General features: G+C 48.8%; 11 protein-coding genes across 11 annotated transcripts; 6 read left to right on the forward strand and 5 right to left on the reverse strand.

The window, feature by feature from the left end:
* Positions 1 to 270: 270 nt before the first annotated feature.
* Positions 271 to 1,887, reverse strand: MGYG_06756 (2-ketogluconate reductase; the record flags this gene model as incomplete). Its single annotated transcript, XM_003170717.1, has 5 exons — positions 271 to 369; positions 436 to 675; positions 806 to 1,218; positions 1,292 to 1,506; positions 1,838 to 1,887. The coding sequence occupies 5 exons, from the start codon at positions 1,885 to 1,887 to the stop codon at positions 271 to 273; spliced, it is 1,017 nt and encodes a 338-aa protein (XP_003170765.1).
* An 868-nt stretch (positions 1,888 to 2,755) lies between these two features.
* Positions 2,756 to 4,939, reverse strand: MGYG_06757 (hypothetical protein; the record flags this gene model as incomplete). Its single annotated transcript, XM_003170718.1, has 2 exons — positions 2,756 to 3,577; positions 3,635 to 4,939. 2 exons carry the CDS (start codon positions 4,937 to 4,939, stop codon positions 2,756 to 2,758), a joined length of 2,127 nt encoding a protein of 708 aa, XP_003170766.1.
* A 293-nt stretch (positions 4,940 to 5,232) lies between these two features.
* On the forward strand, positions 5,233 to 6,485 carry MGYG_06758 (ATPase NPA3; the record flags this gene model as incomplete). The annotated part of the gene is made up of 2 exons (XM_003170719.1): positions 5,233 to 5,275; positions 5,356 to 6,485. The coding sequence occupies 2 exons, from the start codon at positions 5,233 to 5,235 to the stop codon at positions 6,483 to 6,485; spliced, it is 1,173 nt and encodes a 390-aa protein (XP_003170767.1).
* Positions 6,486 to 7,033: 548 nt separating this feature from the next.
* Positions 7,034 to 7,692, forward strand: MGYG_06759 (hypothetical protein; the record flags this gene model as incomplete). Its single annotated transcript, XM_003170720.1, has 3 exons — positions 7,034 to 7,039; positions 7,102 to 7,219; positions 7,301 to 7,692. 3 exons carry the CDS (start codon positions 7,034 to 7,036, stop codon positions 7,690 to 7,692), a joined length of 516 nt encoding a protein of 171 aa, XP_003170768.1.
* Positions 7,693 to 8,131: 439 nt separating this feature from the next.
* Positions 8,132 to 10,491, forward strand: MGYG_06760 (hypothetical protein; the record flags this gene model as incomplete). Its single annotated transcript, XM_003170721.1, has 7 exons — positions 8,132 to 8,787; positions 8,838 to 9,402; positions 9,469 to 9,572; positions 9,632 to 9,809; positions 9,874 to 9,957; positions 10,019 to 10,364; positions 10,430 to 10,491. The coding sequence occupies 7 exons, from the start codon at positions 8,132 to 8,134 to the stop codon at positions 10,489 to 10,491; spliced, it is 1,995 nt and encodes a 664-aa protein (XP_003170769.1).
* Positions 10,492 to 11,129: 638 nt separating this feature from the next.
* Positions 11,130 to 12,178, reverse strand: MGYG_06761 (hypothetical protein; the record flags this gene model as incomplete). The annotated part of the gene is made up of 3 exons (XM_003170722.1): positions 11,130 to 11,856; positions 11,919 to 12,031; positions 12,119 to 12,178. The coding sequence occupies 3 exons, from the start codon at positions 12,176 to 12,178 to the stop codon at positions 11,130 to 11,132; spliced, it is 900 nt and encodes a 299-aa protein (XP_003170770.1).
* Positions 12,179 to 12,669: 491 nt separating this feature from the next.
* MGYG_06762 (hypothetical protein) lies at positions 12,670 to 13,245 on the forward strand (the record flags this gene model as incomplete). The annotated part of the gene is made up of 3 exons (XM_003170723.1): positions 12,670 to 12,676; positions 12,731 to 13,093; positions 13,190 to 13,245. 3 exons carry the CDS (start codon positions 12,670 to 12,672, stop codon positions 13,243 to 13,245), a joined length of 426 nt encoding a protein of 141 aa, XP_003170771.1.
* Positions 13,246 to 13,859: 614 nt separating this feature from the next.
* MGYG_06763 (hypothetical protein) lies at positions 13,860 to 15,867 on the forward strand (the record flags this gene model as incomplete). The annotated part of the gene is made up of 3 exons (XM_003170724.1): positions 13,860 to 13,894; positions 13,934 to 14,262; positions 14,351 to 15,867. The coding sequence occupies 3 exons, from the start codon at positions 13,860 to 13,862 to the stop codon at positions 15,865 to 15,867; spliced, it is 1,881 nt and encodes a 626-aa protein (XP_003170772.1).
* Positions 15,868 to 18,544: 2,677 nt separating this feature from the next.
* MGYG_06764 (leucine Rich Repeat domain-containing protein) lies at positions 18,545 to 20,662 on the forward strand (the record flags this gene model as incomplete). The annotated part of the gene is made up of 2 exons (XM_003170725.1): positions 18,545 to 18,776; positions 18,867 to 20,662. 2 exons carry the CDS (start codon positions 18,545 to 18,547, stop codon positions 20,660 to 20,662), a joined length of 2,028 nt encoding a protein of 675 aa, XP_003170773.1.
* A 515-nt stretch (positions 20,663 to 21,177) lies between these two features.
* On the reverse strand, positions 21,178 to 22,973 carry MGYG_06765 (hypothetical protein; the record flags this gene model as incomplete). Its single annotated transcript, XM_003170726.1, has 5 exons — positions 21,178 to 22,060; positions 22,119 to 22,261; positions 22,323 to 22,556; positions 22,621 to 22,725; positions 22,785 to 22,973. The coding sequence occupies 5 exons, from the start codon at positions 22,971 to 22,973 to the stop codon at positions 21,178 to 21,180; spliced, it is 1,554 nt and encodes a 517-aa protein (XP_003170774.1).
* Positions 22,974 to 23,522: 549 nt separating this feature from the next.
* On the reverse strand, positions 23,523 to 25,388 carry MGYG_06766 (hypothetical protein; the record flags this gene model as incomplete). The annotated part of the gene is made up of 6 exons (XM_003170727.1): positions 23,523 to 23,574; positions 23,950 to 24,168; positions 24,375 to 24,467; positions 24,666 to 24,721; positions 24,937 to 24,970; positions 25,126 to 25,388. 6 exons carry the CDS (start codon positions 25,386 to 25,388, stop codon positions 23,523 to 23,525), a joined length of 717 nt encoding a protein of 238 aa, XP_003170775.1.
* Positions 25,389 to 26,818: the final 1,430 nt, after the last annotated feature.

Consider the following 26,818-nt stretch of genomic DNA (forward strand, 5'->3'; position numbering starts at 1 on the left):
CTATCCGTTTTCCTCTTGTCTCTTTTTATACCGTGGGACATCACTTAGCAACTAGACTAGTGAACAACGAGCCCCGAAAGAAAAAATCAGCCCGATTAAATTTCTAAGATATAAATCTTTATTCTTATTCAGTTGACGGACGTGATCTTGTGCTTGTTGCGGCACACCTCCCGCTCTAGTCGTCTAGACAATGCCTCTATCTATACTTCTCTAGATAAACGAATGTACCCTTGATCGATGCCACATCACGTCAACAACAAACGCATGGCTCTAAAGCTGTGCCTGTTCAGGTACGGGGGATCGTAGCTTGCCTGTCTCTACCGCCTGTCGAACATTGTTAATCGCCCATTCCTCCATTCCAGTTTGAGTCTGTTAATAAGCTCGTCGTCAGCCATCACCCGAAGGCTACTCGCATCCAATCAAGGAATAACTTACTTCAACACTCCAGGTGCCCATATGCGGAACAAGGATCACATTTGGGTTCCTCAGCAGGCCTGGGTGGATTTCTGGCTCGTTTTCAAAAACATCGAGCCCCGCGGAGGTCACCTTTCCGCTATCGAGTGCCATAACAAGAGCTTCTTCATCGAGAACTGGCCCGCGAGCAGTGTTCACAATGATAATGCCCTTCTTCATCTTGTCAAATTCAGCATGACTGATGATATGTTTTGTGTTTTGCTGCAAGGAGAAAAGGTCAGCTGTGCAAATTCCCAGCGTTGTGGCCATGTACTGCGAGGCAGGGTATTGAGAGACGGTAAGATTGTAAGACCAGGGGTAGGAAGGATGCAAAAATAGAAATGAAACATACGTTCAGAGGCAAATTCAAGCTTAGAACATCACTCTGGGCGAGAAGTTCATCGAAGGACACATATTTTGCTCCTCCGGCAAGCTCTTCGCTCAGTTTGTTGCGGTTATGGTAAATGACGTTCATTCCAAAAGCCTCCGCTTTTTTCTTGAGATTGCGTCCAATGCCTCCCATGCCGAGAATACCGAGTACTTTCCCCTGCGGATCGTGTCCAAGGGCAATTGGCTCGGGGGAACCCTTCCATTTACCGGCTCGCAGGTTCTGCATACCGGCATTGAAATTGCGAAGGGCTCCGATAATTAAAAACATGCTCACGTCGGCCGTGGACTCATCTACAGCTGTAGGCACGTTGGAGACACGCAGTGGTGGTGATCGAGCGCTGCAGGCTGCGACATCTACTTGATCATACCCGGAGCCTAGTCGAGATTGTCAGTACAACCGTTGCTTTTCTCAGGGGGGGAATGCAGCCTAGATGCATCCTTCACATACCGCAGTGGGCTAGGAACTCCATGGACTTTGGCAAAGTTTCCACGAGTTCCTGGTCAATCCGGCCAGTGATCGAGACAGACGAAAAAGTCCGATACGCTACCCGCACACCATCGAGTTTACCATCACGACATTCCTGAAGGAACTCAGCTCGATTGGTTGCTTTGGGCGTTACAAGCTCTCCGATGTTGGAAAGGCTTTGCCATGCATCATGCGCGCTTTATATTCGTATCCTCCATGCATCCCGCTCCCACTTGGAGAGAAGGACCGGAGTCATCCAAGTTAGTGCATAGGTACAGAAATCGGAACTGACGGATACGTGTCCGTGATGTATGTATTTCATCCGCGCATCATACATATAATACCAGGGGGTAGATAAGCGGGAAGCGGTTGCTGCATATAAAGTAGCCCGTACATATACAATACGACGTACGCATATGCAGGGACGGAGAATAGGCCCTGCTCTCTGGTGCATATAAAAAGAAGATACGGCTGAGGGCAACAATAGATTCAGGGCATCGTAACTGTGAAATTAAATCTGCAACGTACTGGTCAATTTCTCCCAACAGGAGGATTTTCGGCTTCCCTGCTGATGCCATCGTGGCTTCGACGTCCCTCGTCCCTTTGTCCGGTTTGCTGCTCTTGTGAAGACCCTGGGCCCAACAGCAGCCGGTGACGGTAATAGAAGCGTGTTTCTGCTTGCTCTAAGATCCGTCGCCAGTGGAACAAGCCTGGTTGTTATCAGGATCAGAAGACCGGCACCAGGACTTCGAGAGTTGATATATAAGTATCTCCCGCCCGTCGTGGGGTGGCTCCATAAACGATTTGTGGATCAACTTAAATAATCGTAGCCAAATCGAATCAGGTAGGTTTGTTTATCCAGCATCACATTTCCTGACTGGTTCTGCGTTGTTCAGATGTGTATCAACTGTCTGCTATAATTAAGAATTCGGCCGAGTCAGTTTTTTTTTTTTTTTAATATATAATTGTCCTGTAGGAAACCCAGCAGTTTTGCTGGTCGGTCAAGCCTATTCCTGGAGACTTTCTTCGGTGTACCGAAAGAGGCCGACAGGGGCTCGCATGATGTACATCTCAGTTGATAGTTGGTGATATTATAACGGCTTGGATTTGACATGGAGAGAGGTGTTTAACAACCCCTAGACAATCTGAGACTGCACTGTGCAGCTAATGTACGTTGCCCGTTTATTCTCCATGGCATGAATACTTCCTGCTCATGCTGTGCAACTTTAGGCTTGTAGATCGTTGTTTAGTTAAATGGACCCGCCAGATCGTTTGAACATCACCAGTATTCCTTCGGGCAGCAGGGAGCCTGACGATATAAACATGCAATATAACTAAGGCTCCCCAGTAACCTTGTGTTGATTGAATCTTGAAAACTTGTCTGTATCGTGACATATAAGATGAATGGCCGCAGGAAAGTTGCCACCAGAGAGGGGATTCCATATATCACTCCTCAGTTAATACTCTTGTCCAGTCGAACTTTTTCCAGCGTTTTTTGAACCCGTCAACCCTTCTATCGGTGCCTTGACGCCACCTGCCTTGCCGCTTAATCACCTCAGGACCCAGGTCGAGCATGCCTCCAATAATCTCTCGCGCAAAGAGATCACCTTTTGGCCACCGGTTGGTGTCTTCAACCACGTGTCCTAACCCGCCGTCAAGCTCGAACCAGACATGGAAATATGGCATCTCCTTCGCTAATGTGTTACGGAACGCGAGCTTTCCGCCTCCTTGCCGGGCTTTGGCAAGCGTATCAATGACCTTCTTATGCTGAGTCCATTCCTCATCTGCAGCGAGGATTGCTTCCTTGAAGAATGCTGGAGCGGTCTCTCCGAGACTGTAAGGCAGCGGCACGGCTTCCATAGCTGCGTGTCGTTTCTGGCCAGGTCTGGCTGCATTCTCGTAGAATATAACACCTCGTCCTTGGTCATGATACAACCTTGTTAGACATTTCATAAAATTCCGGATCTCTTCCCACTCATCATCATCGCATTCTAAAAGGTTAGTTCGGTGTTGGATGGGTACTATGCATGCACTGCCTTCGTTTAGCTCCGGCTCAGTAGGGAGAGTGAGAAAAACACGAGTTGCGAGGGATACAACCGGCGCAAGGGGAGGTTTCCCAGTATCTTCATGATGGCACAACGGGCAGTTGTCTAGAATGCGATTCATCTTTTGGAATTCGCTTATTGATGCATTTTTAAGATTGATTTCTGATTTGTGGACTCGCTTCGCAAGCTTGGAAGCATTCTCATCCATATAATCGAGGTCATTCTACATTCAATTAGCATGTATAAAGCGAAATATGGCTCGAGGGAGAACAGAACTCACATCGAATTTGGCATCTTTGGCGATTCTTTCGGCAAACCGTTGCCCTTCCCCTGCGCCTCCACGGTTTCTGCGCTCTTCGCGAACCATATCTTCAATGGTCATATCCTCGTTCTCCTCTACCTGACCTCGCTCTCTGCCCCGTTTGGTTTCTACCGCACGAACTTCTGCACGGTTGCCGCCAGCCAGCATGCGATTGTCCATCACTCCTAGCACGACAACATCGGATTCCTTTCTATTTGCGGTCCCGGCAACTGCTGCATTATATTGAGCTTCTAACTCTGCAGCATCCGGTGCACCTCTTAATTTCGCCTTCATCATTTGGGCCTTTAGTTTGTTCAGAGAGCTAGCATCGAGCACTTGGGTCTCCCGTGGAGCTGCTTCAGTCTCCATCCTTTCCCCTTGTAAGGGAGGTTCATCACGCATAGCTTGTTTTTGGTTATCATCTCTCGTAGTTGTTTCCATATCCAACTTTCTCTCTTTGAAAAGGTCCCCAGAGGGCCGCTCTTTTCCAACGTAATCCTTCCCATACCTCTCTCTTCGGTCCAGTTCAATTTCTTCTTCTCTGGCATTGTCAAAGAACCGCAGGTCGCCATAACGTTCCATAGCAATTTCTTCAACGGTTTTGCCAGCCTCTTTAGCCTGTCTGAAGACTGCTTTGAGCTTCGTCATGCGCCATTGTGACCCTTCGTCGCCGAATGTGTAGTCCACCTCCAGCGGGTCACTTTGCCGTATAGAATCAGCGTCCTCTGCAACGTCAAGTAAATGGCGATTCAGCTCCTTCTCATGCAATTTCTGCCCAAAATCGACCTTTAGCATTCGAGCTGCTGGTGTTTCCTGTGGCTTCTCCCTTGGCCGGTGTATATAATCAACGTCTTGAGCTGAAGGCCCTTCCATCCATGAGTCTCTCTGAAGCTTGGTTCCAGTCTCCAACTCTGTAGTAGGGTCTTTTGCCTCTTCTTTCATGTTGTCTTCTCTGTCAGCGCTTCTGCTCCTGCTCCTGTCTCTGTCGCGATGGCGTCGTTTGTGCCGGTGCTCTCTTTCCTCGCCATTGCTTGTTGAGTGTCGGGATCGTTTATGTCTACGTCTTTCGTCATCGTCATCATCCTCTTCTCGGCGGCTATGTCGACCATGCGGAGAATGATGCCGGTGGTGGTGTCGATGGGAGCGATGTTTGGAGTCTTCGTCGCGGTCACGGTCACTGCGGTGTCGATGTCTTCGCCTCGACCTTTCGTGCTCTCTCTCTTCTTTTTCTTTCTCCTTTCTATTATTCTCCGCCAATTCCCGCTCAAAGTCTTCTAAAGTCATTGTGTTCTGAATGAAATTCGTTGTGCTGGGATATGTTGAAGCTTGCAAATTGCTTTGGTTGTTCGGAAGTTTTAGAGCTTTGAAATGACGTCGCGGATCAACCAAAATTTGTTCTTTGCTGTTTTCTGACCAAATTTTTGACATCCACAGAACAACAGCTTGCATTGCGCTCGATCACCACCATAGCGCAAGTGGCCTTTCTATTCCTTCAGTAGAGGAGACCAGAGCCTATTTTTATCGCATTTAATCCTATTTGTTTCCTTAGATTTCACTTCATTGACCAGATCACAACCATGGCAGCCCCGCCAGTCGCAGTTGTCTGCGTGGGGATGGCAGGTAATCCAGCTCCCCCTCTCTGTTAAACAAAATGATATTGTTAGTCAAGACGGGAAACTAATAGTTGAGGTGCTATGTAGGGTCCGGGAAGACGACGTTCATGCAGAGAATCAACTCGTACCTTTACAGCCAAAAGAAGCCTCCGTATGTCATGAACCTCGACCCAGCAGTACATTCGGTTCCTTTCGAGAGCAATATCGACATAAGAGACTCAATAAACTACAAGGAGGTCATGAAACAGTACAATCTTGGACCTAATGGCGGCATCCTGACTTCTCTAAACCTATTCGCCACGAAAATTGATCAGATTATGGCAATTTTAGAGAAGCGCGCATTGCCGACTGCCACGCCGGAGCAGCCCGCAGCCCCCAAGCGGATGGAACATATACTTGTGGATACACCTGGCCAGATAGAAGTGTTTGTGTGGAGTGCATCAGGAAGTATACTGCTAGAATCGCTGGCATCGTCGTTTCCTACAGTGATTGCATATATTATTGATACCCCACGGACAAGCTCGACGAGCACGTTTATGAGCAACATGCTCTATGCCTGCAGTATTTTATACAAGACGAAGCTACCTATGATCCTGGTTTTCAACAAGACGGACGTCAAGGATGCCGAGTTTGCAAAGGAATGGATGACCGATTTCGAAAAGTTCCAGGCCGCCCTTGCAGAAGAGGAACAACACGGTGCCTTTGGCGGAGGTGAGGGTGGCACAGGCGGTGTTGGGGGTGGCAGTGGATACATGGGCTCGTTCCTGAACAGTATGAGTCTGATGCTCGAGGAGTTTTATCACCATTTGAGTGTGGTGGGAGTCAGCTCCATGACCGGAGACGGAGTAGACGAGTTTTTCGCCGCAGTAGAGGAAAAGCGCAAAGAGTTTGACCGTGACTACAAGCCAGAGCTTGAGAGGAAGAGGGAGCAGAGGGAAAAAGAGAAGCTTGAGAAACGAGATATTGAGCTGGGCAAACTGTTGAAAGATATGAATGTTTCAAGCGCTCCAGCCTCGTCAAAGGATAAAGCAGACCAAATCGAAACCATCTCAGATGCAGAAGATGACGATGACGATGGCGATGATGAACGACCTAGCCAGCGAGACGACGCCGGACTCTCGCAGCGGTATAGCAATGCCCTGGCCGAGTCTGGGGACGGCCAAGCCAGCAAAGACAGCAGCTTTGCACGATACCTAAAGTCGTCTAATCTGGGGTAGGTATGGTGGTAAATATGCCTTTTGTTAGTATGAGTAGACTCGTCCAGTGTAATGACTGCATGTTTATTCTTTTTCCCTCTCTTCTACAGACTGCCTGAACATATATTAATACGTTTACGGAGTACTTCGTTGACAACCAAGAAGCTCATATACGTGTATGTTGGCCCATTCTATCGAATGACAGCCGGGCTTAGAACTGTCATATATGAACAGAAACAGGGTGGTAAAGATGACTGTTAATTCGGCCAAGGCAGAAGCGCAAGATGTCGCGATCAAAGTCGCCAAGTTGATTTGCTTGATGGCTGTAAATAACTACACGGATGAAGTTTCCGCTTGATGCACAAAGAGGAGCTGACTAAGTTTAACTCTTGCTGTAACTATTTAATATTAACTATGATGTCATCGTTGTGCATATAAAGGGCGAGAGAGCCGACTGACAAACAGCAACAACAATAACAACGGAAATTCTCTATACACGACAGCACATCGCAACCATAACGTCTCAAAAATTCTTCAATTGAGGAATATATATACCGGTTTACCCGACTATGGACGTGAGTGACACCTTGAAAGCTATGCCATACACTACCCCTCCCCCGCTAACAATTGACAACAGGGCTTCTACCCGTACTCATACGGCACCTTTGCATGGCTGGTCCTCCAGGGTACTGCTCTTCTGGTCACTCCAAAACTAATAATCACTACTCTGATAGATGAGACCCGACAGCCTACATGTAAGGTCTTGCCATTGCTGGCCCCATGCCCAACTCTCATTCAGATTCAACATGTACTGACGTTGGATGGAACCGGTTTAGCACTCGAAGTATACTTTGCTAGGAGCTGCGGGATAGGCCAGGTATCGCTGGCTTTGATGTTCCTAATCCTCACCGGGGCACTACCGCTTGCTTCTTCGTACTCGATTACTGCAGAGGAATCCGACCCCAAGAAAGAATATGCATTCCCGGTCCTCTTGATTAGCGCTGGCTTCCATGCCATGGTAGCTGGTTACACATATTCATGGTATTCCGGCACAGGTCAGACAGGATTCGCAGCGGGGATGCTAGTATCTGGCTTTCTGGCTGCTATGGGGCTCTGGTGCATGTTGTTTTCCGGGTCAAGCAGAATCAGTAAGAGGACTGGAGCTGACAAGAGGACGTCTGGGTTTCCATTCAAGAACATAGAAGCAGACAAGAGGAAGAAGAGGTGATTGATTTGATGTGTTGCTAGAACTATGTCATCTGTTCGAGTGCTCATACCTACCAAAGCTGTTCGTCCTGGTTGCTCTCGCCATGGCCTGCATACCTTCCCTCAAACCTCCCTCCGCAACATTCACTATGACATAATTACCATCCATGTATCACTAATATACTCCGTACTGCCAGACACCAAATTAGATATCCGTACACTTCTATATCGCCCTGTATCTCCCTCTCGGGCGCCTTCATGTCGTCCATCTAAACAAAATAAACATTTTAAGCATAGTTATCCGGCCCGGCTTGGCGTCCCACCCGCGCGAAGACGAGGAAGAAAAAAGTCACGCCGCTTCAACTGCGCCCGCCCAGCTTGCCCGCAGCCAGCAGCTGTCCACCCTCTGAGACACCACAGAATCCATCGCCAGTTTAGCCAGCGCCAGCTCCATCGTCATCATGGCAGACAGCGGGCCTAACCAACTGTCTGGTCCCCACGGCCTGCGCGACCAACATGCTACAGCACCGCCCACTGATCCAGAGCTCGAGTCGCAGCTTCATAACCTCAATGCCGTCCAGTCCCTCGCCTCGCCGGTCGTCGATTCGTTACAGCAGCATCAACAGCAGCAACAACAACAACAACAACAACAAACATCCCGAACGGGTATATCGTCACGAGGAGCATTTGACGCGGATTTGAGCAATGCAGCGACAGAGGGGCACATTTCGCCTGCGGTGCGGTCAGCCGGCCATGGCCTGGAGCAGATCGAGCAGATGGACCAGGTTGACATCACCTTCTCCAGCGACGGGATGGTGTTGAGCGCTCCGCACGATGCCAGACTCTCGCAGCACTCGGACGAAGCTGCTGGCCACCAGTTTGTATCGCCAACGAGTCATGACATGCAATTTTCGCCATTTACGCAGCAACATCTGCCACAGAACGTAATACCCCATTTCCAATCCCCAAGCCAGGTAGACATGTCCCAGATGGGCAGTAGTCACGCCAATGAAGGCCATTTCAAGAATATGAAATGTATCCCCAATCCGCCGGACCTGCAGAAATGGAGAGAGAAGCTGTTTAACGTGGAGGACACAATTGTTTTAAGTGAAGAGGAGTAAGTCGTACTGTCTGGTCTGTGTGAGCCCGGTAGTTAACATATGTCAGGTTCCAAACATATTTCCCTCATGTAGACAATGTCTACTCCCATCGCTCTACCCAAAGATACAAGCGGAAGCCATTTATATCTCATTACTGGGACTGTCGGTTGAAAGGGCGTCCACCAGGCACTCCAAAGACTCATGACCCCAATAAGAAGAAACGAAAAAGGACTGCTCGCGAACGCAATCTGTGCGATGTCAAGATAAAAATCACCGAATACTTCCCTGGCGCCATCAATACCTCTCAAGATTTTCCTTCGGGGTTTGAACAAGCCCCCCAAGCTTCTTCGCCGTCTGATCTCCTTGTTGTACCCGGCTCGTCACATTCAAATCTAGACGGGTCTCAGCCGTTCGGCGTGTTAACTCCCAGCGCAAGCTTACCGCCGGGTCACCCTGGTGTAGCAGGAGCTCGATATTATACAATTCAGCGTGTGAATGGCAATGGAGGGAATGGTAGATCAGACTCGGTTGAAGGCCCGCATCGGCATACACTCGAAGAAAGTGACCGGATTAAGAAGAATAGTGTGCAGAGAAATCTACTGAAGGAAGAGAAGGACAAGAGGAAATCAACTGTGCGTTAAAGTATTCTTTAGATTTTGTTTGGCGTTCTCCTTTTGACTGTTAACAAATATTTATAGACTCAGCAAAAGTCATATCATAGCCGTGCATCCGGATACGCATATGCCACTGTGAAGAAACATGCAAAGGAGAGCGACTTGAAACTCTATGGGAGCTGTTTCTGGTATGTTTATTGCTACGCCCATTGATCGCAAGACTGATGATTTAACTGCTATTTCTTAGCCCTTTTGTGCAGCGGGTATGGATTGCCCTTGAGGTTAAGGGAATACCATATCAGTACATCGAAATAGATCCGTATAAACAGCCAGACTCACTGCTTGAAGTCAATCCTCGTGGCCTGGTACCAGCCATTCGACATGGCAACTGGGGATGCTATGAAAGTAGTGTCCTTCTTGAATATGTACGATGTCTCCAGTCTTCTTTTCTTGAGATCTTCGTTAACTAACCAACATTCCTTCTTCCAGCTAGAAGATTTAGATGTTGGAAAGCCCCTTTTACCTCCAGGAGACCCACAGCTTCGCGCCCACTGCCGTCTATGGTCAGATCATGTATGCAGACATATTCCATGCTTAGTCTCCCGGTTCTGCAGCTAACTCTGCTACACTTTAGATAAACCGGCATATTATCCCTTGCTTTTACCGGCTGCTACAAGAACAAGAGCCAGCCAAGCAGATTCCTCATACCGAACAATTAAAAGACCATATCAGCAAGCTTGTCAACGCCTCACACGTCCATGGACCTTTCTTCTTGGGCCGCAGCATTTCATTCGTTGACATCCACTTTGCTCCATGGATGCTACGGCTTACCCGAGTGCTGAAACCCTACCGTGGCTGGCCCGATCCAGAACGGGGCAGTCGATGGGCAGCTTGGATGGAAGCGGTGGAGCTGGATGAACATGTTATGGCTACTACGAGTGCTGATGATTTATACTTGGATAGTTACCAGAGATATGCGGGTGAGTAGTACTATTTCTTTCATTGAAGCTCGCCAACAGGTTAACTAAGCGATGTTGTCTTACAGAAAACCGTCCAAACACATCTCAACTAGCTAATGCTATCAATGCCGGACACGATCTGCCCTAATAAAGAGGAGGAGCTCCAGCTTTGAGAAATTTAGTGGTATGATATGATAGAACCTCATTTTGTATTCCCAATTGTCAGTCCTATGTATATCATTTTTCTAAACCAACATTCAACGCCGGCGTTGGCGCTTCCTTTGGCTATATAGGAAGGGATGGAGTTACCACTCATTCTATACCGAAACTCAAATGTAAGTTCCTCTAGCCACGAATTCTAATGCCTGGGATTCGTGGATGATATGATGTTCGTTATGGTTTCTTCCGCAAATATCCCCAATCCAAAATTCCGGCCATGCATATTCTTGGAGCCTATTTTCCCAGCGTAGGTATCCTTCATCACAGAATGCGAGCTGTCCGTTTATGTAGCGCTTTTGGGCACCTCCCGTACAGGGTATCCTAGCATCGGTTGGGCTTCTTTGCCCTCTAGCGACACGAATTTAGTAAATGCCCGATATGCTAATATGTCCAGTTTGGGCTGGAGAGCACCTTGAATGCCTGACCTGATATTGGTGCATAATTAGTATTTCTCCCAGATACGTAGACCGGATCGGGCTTCTAGTGATCCCCGACGCCCACTCGTTGACTAGTCTCGGGTCGTCGCAGGTAAGACTTTGGTATCGTGGTTATCATCTGCATATTTCATCAACCTCTTCCACCTCGCGAGGGAAAACCACCAAATCCGCCTCTGCCACTCGGATCTGGCCCTCTAGGGTTTCTGATGGGCACTTGCGGTTGAGGGGATGCAGACTGCAAATTCAATTGTGGCTGTGATGGGGACGGTGAGAGAGAGTTATGTGGTTCCCTACTCGGTTCTCCGGTCGCACGCTCCTTTTCCTTTCTCTGAACATAGCTCGAGTTTGTTTTTGGAGAGTAGTTAGGGTCAAACAATCGACCAGGTGTTTTGGGAGACGCGTTGGCATTTTCTCTTTCTCTTCGCTCTTTGCTTTCTCGATTGCCTCCAGTATTGGACCTGTTGTTTCGTCCTCTTCTCTTCCCCTCACCACCCTGATGTTGTCCCTGACGCGGTGGGGTGCTATTGCCGGGAGACGATGTGCCTGAACCTGGCGTTGAGCTGCCAAACAATCTCTCACGGACCTCTTCGTACTTGCGTTGCTTTTCTTCCCTCTCTTTCTGAGCTTTCGCGACTCTCTCCTCATATGTTAATTGCCCAGGCTTTCTGTCAAAGTCTTCATCGTCATCGTTATCTACCTGGTCTTGGTCTCCCATTGATAGCCCTTGAACCCCTGACTCGAGTCCAGATCGGTTACCCTGAGGCTTGCGCGCAAGCACTTTCATAGGGGCTTTGAACTCGGATTTTAAAGGAACTGTAGACCGAGACTCGAGGAAGTGAAACGTCTGCGGTGCTTCACTATGAAAATACTATATTAGACCTAGATCAAAGCAATGCTTCAAAATTGGTGGGTATCTCACGCATCGGCCCATAGCTGTCGGTTAAATTCAGCATGTTCTGCTCGGCGCTGCGCCTTTGCGGCTCTGGTGGACAGCTTCTTCTCAGGTACCGGTTCGGAAGGTTGGGACGGTTTCTATTTTTGCGAGCAATGGTCAATATTGAATATTCAATAGCATAATAGTACCACAGCTAAAATCAAGCAGAGGGGTAGAGATCGTACATCGGCAACGCCCTCCCAGTCTTCGTCCCATGCATCCGGGACTAGATTTGGTCGACTCATGGCACAGTTGGCGGAGATATAAAATATCAAGATGTTGTACACCACCAGATTCCCTTCCTATAGGTTTATTTCGTAGTGTATATTTGGAACCAACAGCGCAGCTGAAGATTCTTGTATGCGGGGGCCCGCCGTAACCGCCGAAGAAACGAAAAAGGCTCTTCGTTGCTAGGTTTGTCCTTAAGAAAAAAAAATTGGAGCTCTGATGGAGAAAACAGCTGCCAACCTTGCAAAGCGCATGAGTGAAGAGTCACAAAATACCCGGTCTGCTTGCTGTCTTCAACTTGTCAACTCTTCAAATCTCTTCGAAGTCATTAAAAGGCCAATCACGTGATTTAACTATCGGCTGGCGATAACGGATTCGACGGCGACGCAAAGGCTGAAATCGAACAAGCAAGGCGGCGTCAACATCAAAGTGATTGACCGGAAGACAGTGGAATTACTTTTTTTACTGGCTAAGGACAACATTGTTTTCACAGAACAGATCTCGCAAAATGGCTGGTAGGAGCAGGTCATTTCCCGACTTATAAGGAAGAAGCTAATAACATGCTCCAGACGACTTCGACTCCGAGATGCTCTCTTCGACTTCATCATCTCCTACTCCAGGAAGCCCCCAGACGCCCGCAGGTGGTAATGGGATGGCCCGGGACAGCATGTCAGCAATGCCAGAGCTTTCACCACCCGGGTCCCAGGGACCGGCGACCCGAGAAGTAGCCATGACAGGCTTTAACGAGAACCTCAAGGACCCCGCGCCGTTAACAAGCCTCTCCGATAAGAAGGGCGAGGAGGCTGAAGATTCTACGAGCTCGCTGCCATCAATATTGCGAGAGGAACCCGGCGCATCGTGGATGAACAAGAAGGTGGAAGAAGAAGCGAAGAGGGCACTCGAGTTCGTTGTAGACAAGGAATTCAACCTGAGTACGTTTATCTGGACATCTTTCTACTCAGTTGGCCCCATCGTGGTCTACTGGGTACTCTGTATGCCTAGATTTACTAACGGTTTCCCGGCCACAGGAGAGTTTGGTGACCCGTTTGACGATAGAAGTATGAGCCAGTGGAAGACGAAATGATAACGTAGCATCACGACCACAGATAGATGACCCTTTTCACTTTCTACGACATGATTCAAGGCGTTAGAGATGGTTAAAGAGCAGCAAATGCATGCATGGAATAGTTCGACTTGATATGAGGCAATGTGACTTGTAGCGGGAGCCTTCGTTGGCACGGCAACGAGCTACTAGCAGGGGTGAAAACATCATCATGGAGCAGCAACGAAAAAAAAAAAGAAAACGCGCCAAATCATTCAGGCCGATGACTGAATTAGTGCAATGTTGGCTGGAGAATAACAAACATCCTATCTTCGCCTTTCTATCGCTGTCATCGTTGGCTTGACCTGATCTTTTGATATTGACTACCACCGGTTATTGCTTGTTTCTTCTTCACGTTTGCCCTAACGCCAGCCAGCCCACGGAGTACAGGCAGCGAGACCAAGCCGCCCCTTTACTTACAGAATCGCAATTGACGGCGAACAACTATCAGCATCGAGCGAATCGCTATCCCCGGGGCTATATCTATTTACATAGTTGAGAATACTGGACAGAATGCGATCACCAAGACGGTATGCAGCCCACCAGCTTTCATAGTCATTGACTTCTCCTGCCTCAGGCGCAGACTCGAATTCACCATGGCCACCCTCACTTATGCAACGACACGTCGACAGTATGTGAGATTCTAATAATAACTAAATTCACGCTGTAGGAAGAGTCGCTTGTTCGATCATGACCGCTTCAGGTTCACTCCCGTGGCGACATCGAAGAAGCCAACCCGGCTCTGGGACCGCAAACCAACCACGCCCGTCCTCCCACGGTCAAAGACACAGAAGATCTGGAAGAGGTGTGCCGATTCTACGTCATTAGGAGCGAGCAGCATGCACGACATGGATACGTTTTCTATAGAGATTAACCTGGCCGCGACTCTGGCCGCGCTACGTGGCGTGAAAAGGTTGCGACTGGCGCATACCCCAGAATGCGAGCGTGGACGGTCGTTTTTGGAGACAAAATGGGAAGCGCAAGCCGAAGACCGAAGACGTGAGTGGCCCAATATTGTTGCTCCTGCTGTGGTCCTCTTTGCTGGGGGGTTTTTTCTGATGGAGGGTACTGATTTGTTGTCATGTAGGGAAATACGTTGCGCCAGCGGATAGCGCGCAAACAACAGTATCAGCCGACTTCCTGCCTCGAGAGAAGGGTGAAACTAAGACTGCGGAGATGTCTGATGAAGAGCAGGCTGGTTGTAGCAGCCCTTGCAAGGAACCGAGCGACATTCCCCAACTCGAGGGGAATTCACCAAAGGACAGAAAGATGCCAGGAGAAGTTATCCAGGAGAAACTCAGCACAGCCCGCGCAGAAAGCAGTGCAGAAGAAGGCGGGGAAGCAGAAGAAGAGACCTTTTTTGATGCTGTAGCGGAACCTATGGCTATCGTGCCAAAGCAAGGAGACATACCCTTCCAGGTCTCGCCAGTGCGGAAGATAACTATCCTGGACGGCGACGATGCAGAGGTTATTTCTGACTTCCTATCGAAGGCACGGGCTAAGAGAGCTGCCAATACACCGGTAAAGGGAGATGTCAATATCGACATTATCCCCGAATCGCCTACCCCTAGCGCACGACGCGTGCTGGAGGCCGTGGACGGGAACTCGCCTCGTTCGCACAGACGGCATATGTCTCCTGAAAAGCTCCAGCCTCCTGACTTCTATTTTAACAGACGGTCACCTCGCGTTGTTTCCTCAAAGCCAGCGGACCAAAAGCCCATTGAAGGCGTATGGGAGGGGCCTGTTGTACCCAGCTCCCCCATAGTTGAAGTGACGATCGAGCATGCCCGGCATCCACCCAAGGTCCCCGACCAGATCCCAACACGCCGCCGAAAGGGCACTGAGTTCGTCTTTATGCAGCGTACGGACGACCAGCAGACGGCTCTTCTAACCAAGGCCAATACAAGACTGAACAAGGGTAGCAAACCCCCTCACAAGCTACTGCCAATTCTCAATAAAGCGATCGCAGCACTGGGGACAGATCCAGAAGATGACCAGCACCGACACCGGGACCTGTCGAAGAAACAGGTGAGGTGGAACGACGCCGCCTTGATCCAGTACCTCGGGGAGAAGAAAGTCCCAGAGTTTGACTCGGAAGTTTACCAGAACTCGCACGCGATTATTGAGCGGAGTCTGCGTTCGTCCAGCAGACGGAACAATACGAGCAGGAATGAAGAGCACCCACTCGCAGTGACGGAAAATTGCAAACAGGAGGAGGATCTTCCGGCTCCATTCCTCCCACCCATGGTAAAGATGCCCGGGCCAGCGACCCCATACCGCTCCACTCCCGTGCCGAGAAAGATGCGGAAGCTGGTGGGTGCAAAACACCTTGACGTTCATCCAAACGAAGGAGAAAGCCCACCAGTCACCCGCATCAATTTGTCCGTGAAGACGGCCACAGCAGTGTTCCCGGGGACTCCGCTCCGACACAAGAAGACATTCTCGTTGGCTCAGGGGGTTCCGCGAACCCTTTCACTAAAACCGACGAAATCAACCACGTCAACATCTTCAGCATTGGCGATGTCCGGATCGGGGTCTGGATCTGGCTTAGGATCAGGCCTTAGCTACCCAACCGTGCTACTCAGGAAGCAAACGAGATCATAGCAATGTGTCGTACGGCATACAAAGCAGTCGCTGAGAGCTGAAAGTAGAAAAAGAAGAAAAAAACTATTTTATTTTGATGGGGGGGAGTGAAATTGAGTTAAGAGGGCTTAGTAGGGCAGTGGGATGCCGAATGATTCCTTCTTGGCTTCTTTATTTTGGTCTCTATCAGGGCATTCAGATTCATGGCTGGATTTGGTGTTACGATCAAGTATTGGCGTGTTTTCTTTGGGAGACAGTTAATTGATCCCTCTGGCAAGGGGGAGGAGTTTTGGGGGTTTCTAATCAGTTTTTTGATACCAGGACAAATTGCAGACATTGAGACCGACATTAATACGGAGTAATTCAGATACCTTTCATCTTTCCTATTTTCTAAATTCCTGTTTGGAAGAGACGACTCTTCTAGGTCTGGTCTATCTTTTATCAAACGAAGTATTCCGGACTGGTGTGTCGTTGACAGCAAGGGTAACACAGACCTGTACCCTGTACGCCCATTACTGAACCCTGGTAGCCATGTGCTTTGTTTTTTTTCTCGAGAAGCAGCGCCTTGCCACGGCCACTTTGACTTGGTGACACGTCAGTCTGCATGCTATGACGCAGGAGGCACGAGCCGATCCTATGATGGTGAACTATATGAAGGCTGTCACGAGGGGCCGCCAGGTACCCGGCTATACATCTCGAGCATGACAAACGGAGAAGGCCTGGTGCATTCGAGCTAAGCCGCCAGCTCCAGGGGTGTAGCATGCGTCTAGCCGTTGATAATGAATAGCGAGGCAGTCAGTAGCTGGATAGTAGTAAGAACACAGCTCGATTCTATTGATCTTGGCTGCAGAGAGCCAAGGTCCTAGTCAAGGGATCTTGGGGATTTCCAAGGCGTAGCTGCAGGGAGAGTAAGCGCAGAGAGGCAGGGTTTGTCTAGTCGGCATTGAAATTCGTCTTTACCTTGGTAACACTGCATACTCAGTCTGGTACCAAGCAACATCTCATTCATCACCAACAATCTCACGATGTTTCGAGATGTTTATTTCGTGACGTTGAAAGAAGAACAAGACGAAAAGGGAACAAAGCTAGGGCTAGACCTGGTCATGTGACAAAGCTTGGTCTCTTCTGCCGTCTAAAAAACTCAATTTTCTCATACAACAAAAAAAACAAAGACGAAAAGACGGAGAAATCTTCCAATCCCCAATGAGACTGCCACTTTCTTTCGTCATGGCTACCTTTTAGTACTGCCTACAATGTACCTGTCTCTGCCTCTTTGTCTACCTCCTGCTGTACTTCTACTTGCTTTTTACCTTCTTCTCCCACTCCTACTTCCTGTTTGTCCTACGACGACTGGCTGTGTATTATGTCATCCAAACCGGCGGAGTGGGCCGCCGACCGATCAGGACTAGCGTGGCGCTGCGGTTAATTAGAGTTTTACACAAGAAATACGCCCGCGTACCAGCCGGTAATTTATTACATACAGCGCGGCGGCTCTTTTAAGAGTTAACTACCGCAGGTGTCGCCGATAAAGGGTCAAGCAGGAGAGCTAACTGGACAGGCATGGCGTAGTTGGGCAATAGTTCGCGTAGATATCGCCGAGAGCGATGTGGCTTCTTCTGGGGCTGTGCTCTACTGGTGCAGGAGATAGTCATGGAGATAGTTCGGCGTTATGGAAGTGACCGTACGGGGACGGCCTCAGGCCTGTCAGGTGACGCCCAAAGCTCCCTCCACTATGCGACCTTGGCCGTTTTTCTTCTTCTACTTGACACTTCATCTTCTTCCTCGACTTCAACTTCAACATCTTCTTCTTCTCTTCTCTTCTCTTCTCTTCATCTTTTACCTCGCTTTCTATTCTACTGCTCTTGTGCCGTTATCTACGGTTTCTTTACCTTTTAATACGATACTTCTACTTACTTTACCAACTAGGTACTCCGTACTTCCAAGTCAGTCGCCCCCTTTGTCGGAGGAGCAGATCCTCTCGCCTCTACCGCTTCCTCCCGTTCCTCTTCCTGCCTGCCTCTAAACCCCCTATACCTCTGCATCTACACCTCCTGTTTATCTGTGGGATAGCAACAAGGGCACTGCACTGGCTCGACTTGAAGGTCGTGTATAGATAGACAGCTTGAGAGGACGTGGTCTCCCAGTCCAAGAGAAATCATCCAAAAAAGAGAGAAAGAGAAGAGAGCATCGGTCTCACAGATATATTGGGAGAGTCTCCAGTTGTCCTCCGTCTCCATATCTGTCTCTGCCCACTGGGTGTGCTGTGTTGCCTGCTGCTGGACTCCTGCGCTCATATCTGTACCTTCCTGTTGCCTCTTCTTGTCCTGTTATCTTATTACTTTTCTCTCTTTTGACCGGTTGATACTGCAAGCAAAGAAAAAGATCAATCTATCAAGAAGAAAGTGAACAGCAAAAGGAAAAGAAAGGAAAGAAACAAAACCTAGTAGCTGTTCTGCTCTTCATATCTGTTCTCTGTTCTTGTTCTGCTCTTCTCTGCGACCAAATTCGCTACAAGCCAAAAAAGCCACAAACAACACCAACAAACCGCCACAACAGCCCAAGCTGCCCACCAAAGAAAAGAAATCAAACAGAAAAACAAGAAAAACAAGAAGAAGCAGTACTAATCATCATATTTCGAACAATAGACCGGGCCGGCACATAGAACTATTCCATCCAGTATACTCTCCCGTACCATAGCATGACTCCCTCTGACCTCACCCATCAGCCCAGCCCCCATCCTCCACCGCTGCTCGCCTCTGCCTTTGACCAGAGTAATGACATTGATCTCCCCGATGCCGATGACGTGGAAGATCTCAAGATAGCCGCTCACAAGAGGCAGGACTCCTTCAGCAGCTCTCAGGCTCGTTCTCACTCTCGATCCAGCAGCATTGGAGGCGCCTCCTTTGGTTCCATCGAGGAAGATAACACCGGTACATATCCTTTCAGTCTCATTTCCTTGATAATTTGGTCATATAAATATCCACGGAGTCCGGGCTAATTCGATCGTGATACGTGTGCAGGAATCGCTCAGTCCTTTGTTGATACCAAGGAAAGCAACTCTTCCGGTGACAAGACTCATGCCGCTGACTGTTCAGCTAGCAAGGCTAAGGAACTCAAGGCTCCCATACCCGATTTCTGCTGCCCCTGCGGAACTTTCCGAGGATGGAAGCAGATTCGTCTTGGTGGGAGAAAGCTGAGCAGAAGCTACAGTGACCTTCGTTTACTTGGAGGAACCCAGGCCAGAGGATGGGCATGGGAAGAAGAAATCCCCGATCCAGCGCCACTAAAGGCACAACAACAGCAATACCATGAAGAGGAGGATGAGGAGGAGGAGGAAGAAGGAGAAACGCTAGAACTGTGCCGTCCTACCCCTAGAGTGACCAAGAGGGCCTGCCTGGAGAGGCTGCCAGTCGAGATACTGGACGAGATCATATCACATTTGGCTCTGGATATCCCACCAAACGGGTATACTCCTCGCAATGTCGACTTGATATCCTGTCTGCTGACTTGCCGAACGCTGCACTCGGCCACACTTGGGGTGCTTTACAGACACATCACCATTCCTCACTCCATCATCTTCTCCAAGGCCCTCAACCATATTCGCCAGTATCCCTCTCTAGGCACTATTGTCAGGCGTCTGGACTTTTCACACTTTACTTCCGTCGGCCTCGGACGTACTCAGCAGATGAACGTCGAAATCCAAAATCTCACTGCAAAGACTCTGCTTCAGTGTCTCGACCTGCTGCCAAATCTTAAGGAGCTACTTCTCCAGGAACACGTCGAAGATGACGTAGACGGTGATGTTGTACGCAAGATCTTCATCAGCAAGACTCTTCTCCGAGCAGTAGACTTCTGTGGCTGTTCTTCTGCCAAATTCTCCTCTGGGTTCCTCAGTGCAGTCACCCAGGAGCCCAAATTTCCCAGTATCCTTCCAAATATCCGTCGTCTATCCCTTCATGAGTGTACCGGACTGCCTGACGAGGCTTTCCAGTCTCTTCTCCCCCGTCTTACCAACCTCACCCATCTCGACGTTGCTCATACCCAAATCAGCAACAGCACTCTCTTCCTGATCCCATACACTGCTCGGATCACCCACCTCAACATTTCACGATGCACCAAACTCACCGGCCCAGAGGTGGTCCGGTTCCTCTCCACCCATCCAGCAGTAACCTCATCTTTGGTCTACCTCAACCTCATGGTAGACGCCTCTCGCCATCGTATCCTCGAGGAGGCAGATGTACCAAACCTCCTACCACACCTGAAATCCACCCTCCGCTCTCTTAACCTAGGAGGAGCCCGTATCTCCTCTGCCCACATGCCTGACCTTCTCAGGCTCTCTAAACATGTCGAGGAATTAGGCCTTTCCTCTGCAGATCTCACCCTCGAAGATATAAACTCCTTCTTTGCCCCTCCTTCATCTTCGTCAGCTACCGCAACTCCCTGGGAGCCTTCACACCTCCGCTATCTCGACCTCACTCGCAACCCTTACCTTACCCAAGCTGCCCTCTTCAACTCCAAGTCTTGTCTGCTGGTGACTCCTCAAAGCTACCCATTACTTGTGATCGAAATGAGCGAGCGTCTCATTGCCCCGCTGCGTGCTCGTAGCAAGTCCAGCAACAACCGTAGCGGCTGGGTTGTTCGTGAACTCGGCAGGCGAGGCTGGTATGTCCGTGAACCCAGCGGTGATCCCTCCATGCCAGTTGATGACGGCCAAAGGAGCTGGAAGATGGGTGCACATTGGTGGGGAACTCGCAAGATCCCTGTCTCTGTAGGTGATGTCGGCGGCATCTATGGACATTACATGTTCAAGAAATAATCCTACCACTTCCGCCTTTTCTAAATCATGACAACAACGCAAAATAATAATGGGGAAAAAATGATAATCAGGGCCAAAAAAAGTGTCTGAGTTTCTGGTTCTAGGAGCAAGCGAAATGGAGTTTGTCAGTGATTTGTCTTTCTTCTGTACTCCTCTACTTTATTCCATGCATGTTTTTGTCTCTTGCTTATCCCATTCCGTGTCCCTATTGTATCATTCTTCTGTGTGACAGATGTGTATGATAGTGTGTATCATGGGCATTGTGGGTTCAAGTTCATGATATCCATATAGTTATTCTGTATCTCTACTCCATTTGCTTTTCTACCCCCTTCCTTTGTTTTTAACTTTGTTTTAACTTGTCTTTCTATCTCCAATTAATCATTATATTCATTTATTTAAACTCTATAACTCTCAACATTGCAACAAAACGATTATGTCAAAAGACTGGTATCATTTCTATTCATATAATACGTACATACACCCAACTATCCAAGAATATACAGAGAAATACTTGCTCAGTCTCCATACTGAACAGTGTACTCTATATCCTTCTTGATAATCAATTTTGTGTTATCATCATTCCAATCCGCCTCTGAATTCGCTTCCATCCTATCCCCTCCCCCCGCCGTGATCGCTGTAGTTATTGTTGTTGCGGCCGCAGCGGGCGGGTCGATGATTGTATCTGATGCTACGGGGCCAGGCCCATGTATCGACCCGACTCCAGAAAGAGAGCCGTGGGAATCCATGGACCCAGTGCCCCTTTTCTCCCCCTTGTGTAGGAACGGCACTCGTACGCCGCGGCTTGCGGTGCGTGTGTGAGTATTTTTGGATGTCTGGTTTTGTGGAAGTGTAGGTACTGGAGGTATATGAGAGTTTATTGATGCCATTTCATGGCGTTCGTCTGATGATTTCAGACGTTGATGGTGTCGTGTAGGTGAAGATGGAGAGAAGAGTGAAAATCGCGGAAGTGAGGGTTGGGACTTGGCCTCCTTGTTTGCTATAGATCGGGATAAGGATGTTGAAAGTTGGCTTTTTCGTCGTGGCCTCTGTTTCTTTTGGCTATGGTGTGTGCTGTTGCTAGTGTGAGGCCGAGAAAAATTATGCTCTTTCGATCTAGACGTGTATGTTCCACTTTCTAGATCGCGAGAGCAGGTGTTGTCAACAGTACTTCCATGACTGTTGTTTTTTGAGTTTTGCAATGATTGGTCGCCTGCCGTGCCGTAATTTGTGCTCACAGCTGCTGTGAATGGCTTAAGTGCGAATATGGTGCAGGCGATCACACTGTAGTTTAGACTGATTTGGGTCCACACTGATGAATCCACCAGATCCAAGGTGAGGTTTGTTTGAGCGCCGCATTTGTTAAGGTAATGAAGCCGTATTATGGCTAGGGCTATCAATCTGTAGGTGTAGGTTAGATTTTGACTTTCAAATTGCGTTGTTCCAAGGTAAAACTCACGGTAACCGGGCAGCAAAAGCGCTCAGAACCACAGCTTTTGTTCGAAATCTCATTTGAAGTTCCTGGATAAGGTGAACGGCAAGAATAAATATTATTATTTCGGACAAGACGTCAAAAGAGACAATCCCTCGCCATTTGTTGAGCTAGAATGGATACGTTAGCTTCTTCCTTATTATATCTGTGTAGAACAGGGAGGAAGCATACCTTGAGTTTGCAGTAGGATACACTAACGGCCCTGAGAGTTGTCCTGTCGAGGACACCACTATTGATACCGACTGTCATTATTGAGCCAATAACCCATAGTGTACAGTAAACAAGAGCTCCCAATGTAGCACGGTTATGCGTTTTCTTGGGAGTTAATTTGAGGAAGATGCATATAACACAGCATTTTGCAAGGTAAAGGGTAACCAGATATAGAATCTCGCTGGAGAAAAATGCCTAATGGAGAGATAAGCTAAAGCTCTTTAGATGATGTATTGTTATCGTTGGAACAATCACTCACTCGTCGCAAGACCACTAGATCTTTAAGATTTATTAGGTCGGCAGATGTGCCGTAACCCTTGGACACTGAGACAAATACTAATATAGACTGGCAGAAAGCGACAACCTAGAAACTAGTATGTGAGCAACTATTCCCCTATTGATTATAATGGAAAGAATACTCACTGCTGCGCCCAAGAGAAAGTAGTCATCTCGTCCATAGTGTGGGTTGATCGCAAGGTGGATGTACAATCTGATCAACAGGCCAGTCAAGGTGACAGCACCTGCTATCGCACCGGCGATGACGACCAGGGACCCTCGGTGAGTAGAGTCAAGTGCTAGGAGAGGCGGGGACTGGTAAGGTAGTAAAGGCATCGTAATCGTTGTTAGTGGATCACCCGCGACCGAGAAGGGTCGTAAACGATATCCGAGCGGGCAAGTCGCTTGTTGTCGTAAGTGAAACACGCATTCCCCCCCAAGGGAAAAAAAGTCGGAGAGAGTATTAAGACGACCTATCCATCCCGAGAAAAGGAAGCGCGAAGGAAGCGAGAATATAACAAACGCCAAAGGTCAGGGCAGCAGCTCAAGTCTCCTCTAGTCGTGCCTCGTGAGAGTATAGATCTGAGAATCGGGAGAGAAGGGGAGAAAACTAAAGAGTTAGGTTCTGAGATCCGTATATATGTATACCAGCGCATACGACACATGCACCCCCGTACATCTTGGGTATGGCCATCATGCTCCAAGCAAGAGTTGCACAAACAATGGGAAAAGGCGAAAACCGTAAAGCCGGATCGTCTTCCGGGCTAGTGTCGATAGCCAGTTAACAGGAGGTATGCAAGCCGAGGCAGATCCTAGTCCTTAGGCGGTTCTATTTTTGTTTTTTCTCCGAGCTCTTTATTTTCTTTTGGGGGGAGCAGAGTTATTTTAGGGGTTGAAGAGGGTGATAGCTTGCTTGACCTCATCGTCGGCAGCTGGACTATCAAAGAGAAAGCGACAGGGGGAGCGGTGCTAAACTGTAGCGGTCACTAGTGGATCCCTTGGCGATAATTGCGGGAGGTGGGCCCAATGGACTGAGCTTAGGTTTGATGACTCATCCCGATCCCTGATCGTTTTATCGGGGCCCTGAACTCAAAGCCAACGACCTTTTCGTTTTCTCGCCTAGGTACATATATCAGCTCACGCTCTTGCAGCTTCGACGCTTGGAAATCGAGCTGGATAAATTAACGTGCTGCATAGAGGAAAAAGAAAAGGGGAGAGGGGCTGGAGAAAGAGAGACCGACGGCAGTTGGGCGACAGGTCGATGGCCGCGTATCGTGATTTCTGATGGGTTCGATTCTCGCCCCAGACTCACCTGATCGTGAGTTTTGCTTTTCTCTGCAGTGTAACCAGCCTCTCATTCGTGGGGCTTTTTTTTTCTTGTCTCTCTGCCTCACAGCCATCATTCTCGCCGCATGCGCCTGATTCTCTCTTCCCACTGCCAGCTCTTTGCGCTTCTACCCCCCACACCTCAGCGCCTGACGTGCCCAGCTCCTGCTTACCGTCGTGGTCCAAAAGAGGTGCTCTCTCTGGACTATTAAAACTTTAATTAGCCAGGGTTCCGTCCCTTGTATGTATAGACAGGGCAGGGCAGATGTTGCCTCCGGCTAGTATATATAACTCATAAATATTTATACCCATGAGATTCTTTATATTAGTACGGATCGTGGGGAACCCCTACCAAGCATCCGTACGGAGTACTCCACCACGATATCGCGTGCAGCTTGCGTATACACATACATATGGTGTTTCTGCCTAGGGCCCCGGAATAGGAGGAGAAGGGGCGGCTTAAACAAGCCTGGACGCCTTGCGGGCTGCTCGAGAGATATCATGCTTCACAGCCGCGTTTTCCTTCATAATTTGCTGAATGGACTTGATATCTCCCAAAAATCAAGGCTTTCTCGTCTTGTGTGTGAGGTTTGCTCGTCCATTTGCGGTTTAACAAGAATCTTCCCTTTGCCTGGTCCCAGCCGATTGTTATAAAGTTATTTAGAGTAAGGAAATATATACCTCAAGGTATCCGCAACTCACTTTAGTTTTGAGCTGGGGGGTGAGGTATTGGTCGAGCCGTCATATTGTAGGTCGGACTGGATAATGCCAAGTGGGAAGACTTGTCAATTATCCCTGGCTATCGATTGGTGTTAATATGTCATCACCCAGTCACAAGAAGAATATTTGTGGGCATTCTCGAGGAAGCGATTGATCCCCAGTGTACCTGAGCCGGGTGAGCACACCGCTTGCGTCTACCCTGCCCGAAGTATACTCGTCTCTCTGCAGATAAACGGTTTAACTTCCTCCATACTTTGGTTCCCAACCATGCTTCTGACTCGCTGGTCCTGTATTTCACATTTTCCTTAGCTAACAGTGACTCTCAGTAAATGATGCATGGTACCCTTATCCTCGCGTACAGGGAGATGATAGATTCGAAGGGCTCGCTCAGGCGACGTTTCTAATTGGGATCTGTCATCTTCAAAGAATTCAACCGCAATACTTTCCTATCGCTCGGCCCTCGGCATTACGGCCAGGTAGAATGTCTGGAGGCTCAGGGTCCAAAGCGTCGGCCCTGAAAATCGCCGTCTCTCCTCGTGGATTGGATCTAGAAATATTCTTAGTAGGGGCAATTTTAATCTTTGTGAGCTCGCATGTTTCTTTAACAGACCCAGAATACTGGATCGTATCCGACTCAGTTGCTTTCTGTCGTTTGTTAGTGCTTTGCTTTGCAGCCCAGGCGGAGGACGAAGAGCGAGGTGTCATGTATCGAGATATACGGAGTATTTACTATATTCTGGCCTTTTATTGGCTCAAACTATGTATAAATCTTACTCATTGGTAACTACCATACACTCTCTGTAATTATCGCGAGCCCCAGCAACGTCGTCGACATCGCTAAACGATGTACATCACAACTACACAACAAGGCAGGACAGCCTGGAAGGGCCATATCTGTGTCTCCGTCTGGCCATGGTTAGACGAGAATACCGGCATGGATAACGGGATCCAGGGTTTTCTTAATATCACACCCGACTTTTAGAGTTTCCATGGTCATTGGTCTCGAGATGAAGGCCTCGCAAACATCGCACGAATCAAACGGCCATCCGACCAGTTGTACTGCATATCTCAAGCAAGATTCTTTGTCCCACAAGTGGACCAGCCGTGGGATGGGGGGAAAACGAGCGAGGGGGCAAGGGGCGCGGGTGCAGACATCCGTTATGCGCACGGAACGGGACTACCAGCGCTATGGTGTGTGACAGCCCAGGGTGGCCATCAGGGTGGACATGGCCGACTAGGGGGGAAGGGCTTAAGCTGGCTTCGTGGCGGTTGACCAGGGCGCCTTCTGTCTTTTTAGTACAGGACTGATCAGATATGATCGACACTTGGCTCGACTCCCGGTTGGCCATGGGTGCCTCACTCGATGGCTTTGGTTTTGGGGCAAGGACGAAGAGAGTTGAAAAGCTATTTTCTTTCCATCGGGTCTAGCTCGTGTTTAGTCGGCGCATCCTGCGGACGGGCGTGCGTTTTGAGAGCTCTGATATCGCTTAGCCAACGGGTGCCAATAGTTCCCAGCGTACCGAGCGCTGCACCTATTTTTGTCTGCCAGTGGCCAAACTCCTGGCTTGGGCCCGTGAGAAACAGAAACTTGGCTCTTCAGGCGGACTAGATGTGTCTTTGCCCATGCACCGAATCGACTCTGGGATCGGCCATTCCACAGGTACCCCTAGTATGCAGAAGGAGTTTATTTCCTTGCATGGGCTGGGACCCTCGAATGATACCCAGCACCATCGTTATACTTCCTCTTTCCTTTTTCCACGCTTTCTGTGGCCCTTGGATAACTCTTCCAGCCCACGACATTAACATAGTGTTATGCCTCGTAACTTCTTTTTAAGAGAGGTCACTTCGCCCCGTGGTGCCTGTGTCCCATTATTGAACCTACGATGGTGTTAATATTGGGTGGGATTTTCTTCTTTTCCTGTCAATTCTGCAGGTTTTCCACGTTGTTCAAAATTTCCGATCTTCGCCCTCTTTTTCACTCATTGTGATTTCATTCCTACACATCCACATCCTCCAGTTTTCCAACCATTCACTCCCTTGCTCCGTCGTTTCCAAGCTGACGGCACCCTTGCACATTCCAGTCTCAGAAGGGATCCAACGGTTGAAACTCTATTCTACTGCTGTCTTCTGCCCCA

The sequence above is a fragment of the Nannizzia gypsea genome, genomic scaffold, assembly GCF_000150975.2.
Source record: "Nannizzia gypsea CBS 118893 supercont1.6 genomic scaffold, whole genome shotgun sequence".
NCBI lineage: Eukaryota > Fungi > Ascomycota > Eurotiomycetes > Onygenales > Arthrodermataceae > Nannizzia > Nannizzia gypsea.